Below are 8352 nucleotides of genomic sequence, written 5' to 3'. Positions count from 1 at the left end.
GAGGAGCTAGCGCGTCCCTTGCACTAGATACAGTAGATACAGTAAAAACAGCAGGAGCCGTTCCGAGGATGCCGTACGATGCGCGGCTGCGGGAGTGCCAGCGCAGCAAAGGCTCGCTCGGCAACGTGCTTTCGGGTCCTTCGCCGGGAGCCGTGGTGGTGCCAGGAGCCACGTGTGTGGCAGGAAACGCCGCTGTGCTTCAAGGGTGGCCTTTGTCAGCTGAGGGCTTCTGGTGCCCCTGCGGTTCTCATGGGGGGTTGTCTGGGGCTTCCACTCCTTTGCTTTTAAGGAACGGGGTCCTGGAGACTCAGTCTCGGCACAAGAGACCTCTTCCTCACTTACCACAGAGCCACTGAAATGCTTGATCTCGCTCTGATTTCACAAGCGCCGTGCTGACCCAGCGCTGTGCACGTCCAAATGCCAGTTTGCTGGGTGCAGGTCACGATGGGGGCCAGGATCGGTCGTGTGCAGATCAGGCTGCTGCCAGGTTCCCTGTGAAACAGCCTGCCTGGGTGTTGCTCGGTGATGGGCACCCACACAGCGTGGTTCCTGCGCCAGGCAGGGCTCACACGCACAGCGGGGAGGTGCACACTGCTGGATGGAGCCTCTGGACGTGTCGCTTGGCTTGAACGGGTGTTAGATCTGATGAGATACGTGTGAGAGAAACATTCCATCACTGGAAGTATTCAGAAAACATGTAGACGTGGCACTTCAGGACATGGTTTAGTGGCCATGGTGGTGTTGGGTTGACGGTTGGACTTGATGATCTTAAAGGTCTTTTCCAACCTATATGATTCTGTGATTCTGTGTGATCTTTGACAGTTTGAAAGGGTCGCTTTGCCTTTCTGAGGAGGGAGCCCGTTTCTGCACATCACCCTGGGCAGCTTCTCCTTCTCAGGGTGGTGCGATGGGCACCGGAGTGGGATGTGGTAGATCCAGGGGTTTTAGGTTCAGACCTCCTGAAGATGTCCAACAGGGGTGACTTGGTTTTGGGTGCTCCTCCAAATCGAACCAGCGGGGCTGCAAAGTGATGTCAGGCCCTGGAAACGCAGCCCCTGCAAACGGTCCTGCTCATCTGGTGGGGGGGACAGTGCAAATTCAGTGATGCCTATGCATATTTCTGCTTTAAGGTACTAGACCCCCTCCTTGCGAAGGAGGAGGAAACAAAAAAGGACACCGGGACACGGGCTGCTTTGCTGGAGACCCTTGCATCCACTCATCTTTTGAACATCCAGCCTCATTCAGGGCAGTCTCAGAGCTCTAAGGCTGGATAAGGAGTATGTGTCCTGCTGTGTGTGCTCTGGCAAGCCCAAATCTGCAGCCATAAGGTCCTGCAGCTGGGGGGAGTCTTCAGGAGCTATCCTGGAAGCCAGGGCTTGGTCTAGCTAGATTCCTGTGCTGATAATACCTGATTTCTGTTGGTTTTAGGCTCAAGGTGAGACTTAGAAGGATGTCAGGGTTGTTGATTTGGTTTGAATGAGAGAAGGAAATCTCACCAGAGGCGTTTGTTTGCAGCCAACACTGCAGTTTCCCCGTCCTGGGAAGTCGATGGCATTTGCTCTCATTTTGTGTGCTGTTAGGAAGGTCTGAGGTCACCTTTGCTTCTCCCCCTGGCAGCAGGTCAAAGGACCAAGCTGCTCTTTCACAGGGTGCTAACCTCCGTGTTTGGCTCACACCCGTGTCCTTGAGAGGCAGTGGACGTCTCCCTCTGGAGAGTGGCTTTGTAGTGGGGTTTTAGGGAGCTCTGGGCTGGAGGGTCAGGCTGGGAAAGTGGGAGATCTCCCTGTGCTTTGTGTCAGGATGCTGTGTCTGGGAAAGCTGGGAACTGAACAGTTGTCAGTCTGGGAGCAGCTTTTCCCATTAAAGTCAGAGGGTGCTGGCAACAAATCCTCTCTCCATCACCTTAAAGAGCAACCTTGGCCTCGGTCTGGGGTTTTGGCTGGCGGCGGGTAGAGGACTAACCCCTGGACCGGAGGCTTAGGGCAGCCAAGAGCATTGCAGAGCTCATGGAGCTCTTGCTCCACTCTTGGGAGTGGTGGGGCCTTAAGGATTCCCCCCTTGCTGCCAGGAGCCTGGTTGCTCATCCTGGGGCAGGAGACCACTCTCCATCACTGCAGCATCATCTAGTGGTGAAGGGCACGGTGAGATGTGTCAGCTCCAGCTGTGCTGTGAATGTAGCATGGGATAACGCTTCGCTGCCTCTCTTTTTGCAGGGGGTTATGAGCGTTTCTCCTCCGAGTACCCCGAATTCTGTGCAAAAACCAAGTCTCTGAGCAATGTGTCGCCCCCCACCAGCGCCGAGCCCCTGGATTTGGGCTGCAGTTCCTGTGGGACTCCTCTTCATGACCAGGTATGTCCAGAAGCCCAGTGCTCAGTTACTTTGACTGCTCCTTCTAGCATTGCAACCTGGTCCTGCTGGAGACTCTGCTGTCCCTCAGCCGAGGCCTGCAGAGCCAGAGCCCTGCTCTTTTTCCTCTCATGGGAGAGCATGGTGGTCCTCCTGATGCCAGGGTGTTTCTGCTCCCTGGTGAGTGGACAAGACCAAATCCCAGTAACCACACCTGCCCGTTCCTGAACGGGATGAAGAGGGGGAGGGCTGAAATGGGTCTAACCGCTCAGAAAGGCAGCTTCTGCTCAGGGCCTCCAAGCCATCTGGATGTGTGTCCTGCCCACTTCTGTCCCCTGGTCACCCCCCTATCTGTTGTTTTTCTTTGTAACAGGGTGGCCCTGTGGAAATCCTTCCCTTCCTCTACCTTGGCAGCGCCTACCATGCCGCCCGGCGGGACATGCTTGATGCACTGTTGAACGTCTCCTCAGACTGCCCCAACCACTTTGAGGGGCACTACCAGTACAAGTGCATCCCCGTGGAGGATAACCACAAAGCTGACATCAGCTCCTGGTTCATGGAGGCGATTGAGTACATTGGTGAGTGCCTGTGCAGAGCAGCCGTGGCTGTTTCACATGGGGGGACGTTCCTGCCTCAAAGACCACGAGCCTTTGGCTCAGGGGGGACTGGGGTCCGGCAGGGTCCAGGCCATTTGTTGCAGTGGTGGGAGGGAGGTCAGCCAACACCTGCAGGTTTGGCTTTGTTGGAATGGCGTTGGTCTTGCATCTCATCGCCTCTTGCCCTCCAGATTCGGTGAAGGAGTGTTGTGGCCGGGTCCTAGTCCACTGCCAGGCTGGTATCTCCCGCTCTGCCACCATCTGCTTGGCTTACCTGATGATGAAGAAGCGTGTCAAGCTGGAAGAGGCCTTTGAGTTTGTCAAGCAGCGCCGGAGCATCATCTCCCCTAACTTCAGCTTCATGGGGCAGCTGCTGCAGTTTGAATCGCAGGTGTTGGCCACCTCGTGCGCAGTGGAAGCTGCCAGCCCCTCGGGGACACTGCGGGAGCGGGGCAAGGCCACCTCCACCCCCACCTCCCAGTTTGTCTTCAGCTTCCCAGTCTCTGTTGGTGTCCATGCCACCCCCAGCAGCCTCCCCTACCTGCACAGCCCCATCACCACGTCGCCCAGCTGTTAGCTCAGGGGCTGAGGCCAGCCAGGCAGCCAGCGCCAGGTGTGGAGGGGGCAGGTGGAGCCCCGTGAGGTTAAGCAATAGCGCCGGACACTGCCGTTCACCCTGGACTCAAAGTCTTTTTCGTAGAGAAATGTCTTACCTCATCTTGGTTTGTTTTTTGCTTTTTAATTTTATGTTTTGACAGCATGGAAGTTGTAAAAGCCACAAACCCTGACATTGTCCAGGCTCTTTGGGGGAGGGAAAAAATAGTATACTGGGTTTCCTCAAGTGCCTGGTCTTCATCTCTTTCCATCCCTATTTTGTTGTCTTGTTTCTTTTTTTCTTTAAAGAAAAAAAAAAGATACCCCTTTCTCCCTGTATTTCTGCCCTAAGCTCCCCCGGGTTGAAAGGGGAGCATCCCCTCTTTGTTGTGCAGCAGTCTTTCCCCCTTGCACGAATCGACAGGGGTGGGTGCTGCTTACCTGAGGCAGTTACACTGGGTGACAAGCAGGAGTGGTGGCACAGGGCTGCCTACAGTCAGCCTCACCCATGCCAGTGCCCGGTGAGGCAATGCTACAGCTTTTGGTCCAAGCCTAGAACATGCCTCATCTTCAACCCACCTGGAGCTGTATTTCCCACCCTACCTCCCTCCTTCCCCCCCAGTCTAATCCAACACACAAGATGCCTGTGTGGCTGATGTACATATGTATGGTTTTGTTCCCTTTTTTTTTAGAAATTAACTTTTTATTTATTGCCTGAGAGAGGGAGAAAATGAAAATAAAACCGTTTTCAACAGTTGTGGCTGGCACAGGTTTGTCCTAAGACCAAGACAGAATAGCAGATGGTGCAAACACTCAGCTTTCACAGAGAAACTGTTAAAAATGTATTTATTGAACTTTAAACTATTACAAGTATTGCAGATCAGACATTTAGCCAAGCACATTTATAGATCAAACTCGGTTGTTACAGAGATGTTACCTAAAGTCCACCATGTAGGTAGGCTGAGAAACCTGCCCATCATCTCTGAGAGAGAGGGTAAAGGAAGAAATAAATAAATGATATCCCAGCTCCATGTAATTGGCAACCAAGAGAGGAAACACAGGGCTAGGTATGAAAACAAGTTCTATAAAAAAAAAAAATGTCAAAAAACTCAACCCCTAGGTACACTGCCATTTGGGCTGGCAGAGAATGAAGATACACAAGCTTACAGGACTGTGGCACAGAAAAATCCCCATTTCAATTTCCAAAGCTGAAGCAAGCTCTGCAGATGTTAACAACAAAGTGTCAAAACTGACTTTAATACAGAGACTCTAATCAAACTACATTAGTAATTAATGGAACCAATACTAGAACTTGCCACTATCAGGTGCAGGAAGATGGGGATAGATATCTCAAAACCAGTCAGGTAATACAACCTGACAGGCATATGTGTTGATGTAATGGGAAACACACCCATTTCTCATGTTCCCTACTGATTCACAGGCTCACTCACCTTGCTTCAGAAGCTTTAACAAGCATATGCTGTCCCCTGGTCCTCTAGGTTTCACATCTACTGCATGTTCAGATAGGTGGGAACACTGCCACTCCACCTCCGTGTGCACATCCTGCCGCTCCGTGAAAGATCAAGCGCAAGCTCTGGCCTGTGCCAAAGCCACCACCTCTGACCATCAGTAGATTCAAGTCTATGGAGGTTCACAAGCTGCTCGCTACCTGTGGCAAGAACGGGATCTGTACTACCCCACATCTTCCTCAGCAGGGCTGCAGCACGGCTTAAAATGACTGACGCATGCATTAGGTGCATCGCCTTTTAGACTTCAGAGCTAGATTTTCTGTGGTGAAGCAGCATGGAGAGGAAGAAACCCCATTAAAAATAAATTCACACATTTCCTGACCTTCAGCTTCTGAGAATGATAAGCAATGTTCAAACTAATCTGTTTTGTGGTTGGACCCTTCCTTTTACCCATCTTTTGGAAAAAATTTGTTCTGGGTAATTTCTGTTAACAGTCCCATGGGGAAATTCTGGGTAGTGCACGTACTGTGCAGGAGCTCTGACTTCACTGCAGGGATGGAGTCTTTCTGGAGAAGATTTGCCACTGCCTTAAGTAGTTCCCGCAGGCCACGCAGTGGCACGACGTGTTAGTGTCCCTCAGCACTTCATGCACTCACGGGGAGCAGACACCTCCTCTAACCTACAACAAACAGTAGGATCAGCTGGTTTCCAGAGCCAAGCAAGTGCCCTTCTCCAGAAGCTACTCCGTCCCATATGCCACGTGCCTCTTCTGTGTCTGCTGCCCACCAAAGCCAGCAGTGCAGAACATTTTGCGGGCCTTTCTTTTTGCTTCGGTGTGGAATTTTGTTTTGGGGTATTCTGTTACCAACAAGCAAAGTACAAACGTTTGCAGGCAAAATAAATTCCTCCTGCATAATGCAGTGGGATTCAATCGCATCACATGCAAACATTCAAAACGGAGGTTAGAAGAATACATTGCTCATTCCTTGGACTACAGACCAATAGTGACTGCAAAATGGTGGAACTAGTACAAGAGGTTTGTAATAGTCTCCGTGGAGCTGGGATCAAAACAGATTGGCAGATAAAAACAAAGATGAGAAAATAAGATACACCTTATTAAGGTACTGTACTCTCTGCTTTTAATCCTAACAGAAGTTTTGTTGACAGCTGCAATGTCACTCTGCACCAGGTACCTAATTTATCTGTCTCATGGAAACAATTTCAGCAATGGAGAGCAGAACCCTCCCTTCTTTGCTGTGTGGTGAAGTTTCTTTCTGTTTTGCCCATTAAGGTCCCATCACAAACTGCACAGACATTTCAAAATGCTGCCTCAAAGGGACATGGACAGAAATCGACAGGGCTGAAAGACAACTCCCCCTTTCCCCAGCAGACACCATGTTCTGTCCCAGTGGGAATAGCTCTTTCTGGAGCCAGTGAGAGGTGCCCAAGCTCCCAAGCCTTTGAGATGGGTTAGCCCAGCGTGCTCTGGCACCCTCAGTTCCTACTGTGCCTCTGCTGGTGACCCAACACTGCAAATGAGCATCCCATCACCAGGGGAATGCTCTTCTCAGGAAGTCTAAAAACATCGTTATTTCTCAGGAGGCAGCAGCTGGCTGGTTATGGGGGCAATGCTGTTTTTATGGTCCCGTTCTCTAGAATTAGGAGGCATCAAGTTAACTCCCTCAGCTAAAGCAGCAGCACCTGTACCGTAACAACCTGCTAACTGCAGCTCTACCGCCAAAACCACAACCAGCTTTTTCACAGGTGACTTCGATATTGATGGGCAGATCCTCACTTTGTTTTAAACTGTAAGAGGAGCTACAATAACATACACCAGGAGAGGCGGACGCTACCCCTGCACAGGTTTCTACAACACACAGACGCGTCATCAGGCCCGGGTACTCCTCCGTATCTGGCCACAAACGGACACGAGATCACGTCATTACGAGACAAAAACCACTGCAAAATGATTTCCTCACACAGCACCTTTACTCTGCACAGAACATCAGATACGCAAACACTGGCAGTTCAAAGATACTGGACAGTATTTTTATCCTCTAGAAGTTCAAGGCTGCAGAAGGAATCCAGACTAGCCATTAGTTCAATCAGCACACAGGAAACAACAAGCAAGAACAGAATCTAGTGCGGGCTTGGTGGGGTTTTTGTTTTTTACGTTTGTTCTTGTTTTTTGAAAGATGTAAAGCTTTTAACTTCCACACCCACATTAACCATTTTGCTCACCTAAGCAGCACAACTGTTTTACCATTTAAAACTATGTCTAATTGGGGATGGTGAGCAACACCCACTCTCACCGCTATCTGAAACCCTAGTGTAGATAGGCACATCCCCCACTCCATTATTAACTAAGTTAAAAACAAATCCCAAACTTATATGATGAATACAAAGCTCCAAAGCCTAGTGGTGATCTTTGCAATCCTAACACTATTAAACAAGTAGCCAAAATACAAGCACCCAATTTTATCAATGAAATTTGATTAAAAGGAAAACTAGGCTAGAGCCTGGCTTGGACTTCGAAGCTACATATTTCACTCAGGTCACAAAATGAAGCGAGAACCATATATCCACTGCCAGCTCAAGAAGAATAAGCCCCCAAATTCAAGATCTGTTGGAGTATTGCTATTTTCAAGGTTTTCTTTAGAGATATTACAAACAGATGATGCACAGGTAGCCAGATTGTATCAAATGAATGATTTTACAGTGGGTGAAGTTCCTCTGTGAGGATAACTTGCTTCAACATTAATGTCTTAATGTTAAAAATGAAAATTTTGTGTCTTAGCGCTGAAAGTGAAAAGCTCTTCAGGTTTAAGTTTGCTTTATTCAAATGTGTCAGCAAAATCACACTTGCAGGGAGCACATGTATTTTTGTAAACTAAAAAAAGCACACTATTCTGTCGTTTTCTTGCTTTAAGGGGGATAAAACCTGAATGCATGAACTGGATCATCAGATACTAAACAGTGCTGTTTGACAGGGAAATGTACAGTGTGTTGTGTTCAAAGGAACTTCTTTTTTTTTTTCCAGTTGTTATATGCTCAACACTGAAGCACATCTCCTGGTATTGGTTATTAAGAAAATAATTAAAACATCTCTATTTTCAACTTGCTCTGAAGTTGTAGAAACAACACAAAAAAGAAATCTGCTTCTACTTTTGTTAAATGCATATCCTCCATGTGGGGGACTTTTGAAATTGTTTGATGCTGTGCTGTGCAATGCTTAAAAATAACTTTCTCCTACCCAGTGAAATAAACCTGGGAACTTGCAGGGAAGGGGATTAGAGTGAATAAATCCTAGCTTTGTTCTCTGGTATACCTGCATACAAATCCACTT

At 49.0% G+C, this 8352-nt stretch overlaps 1 protein-coding gene across 1 annotated transcript; it reads left to right on the top strand.

Moving 5' to 3' along the window:
* Window positions 1–68: 68 nt before the first annotated feature.
* Window positions 69–3520, top strand: DUSP4 (dual specificity phosphatase 4). Its single transcript, XM_010286704.1, has 4 exons — window positions 69–174; window positions 2214–2350; window positions 2721–2925; window positions 3135–3520. Exons 1-4 carry the CDS (start codon window positions 69–71, stop codon window positions 3518–3520), a joined length of 834 nt encoding a protein of 277 aa, XP_010285006.1.
* The last annotated feature ends 4832 nt before the right edge of the window (window positions 3521–8352 follow it).

Source organism: Phaethon lepturus, unplaced genomic scaffold (assembly GCF_000687285.1).
Source record: "Phaethon lepturus isolate BGI_N335 unplaced genomic scaffold, ASM68728v1 scaffold4085, whole genome shotgun sequence".
Classification (NCBI taxonomy): domain Eukaryota; kingdom Metazoa; phylum Chordata; class Aves; order Phaethontiformes; family Phaethontidae; genus Phaethon; species Phaethon lepturus.
This window is presented reverse-complemented; position numbering and strand designations above follow the sequence as displayed.

What these genes read in the sequence shown, in the direction of transcription:
- DUSP4 (XM_010286704.1), top strand. Translation starts at nt 69, where the DNA reads ATGCCGTACGATGCGCGGCTGCGGGAGTGCCAGCGCAGCAAAGGCTCG. An exon ending in GGTGGTGCCAGGAGCCACGT is followed by an intron (nt 175 to 2,213) that starts GTGTGGCAGGAA and finishes CTCTTTTTGCAG; the next exon opens with GGGGTTATGAGCGTTTCTCC. An exon ending in GGACTCCTCTTCATGACCAG is followed by an intron (nt 2,351 to 2,720) that starts GTATGTCCAGAA and finishes TCTTTGTAACAG; the next exon opens with GGTGGCCCTGTGGAAATCCT.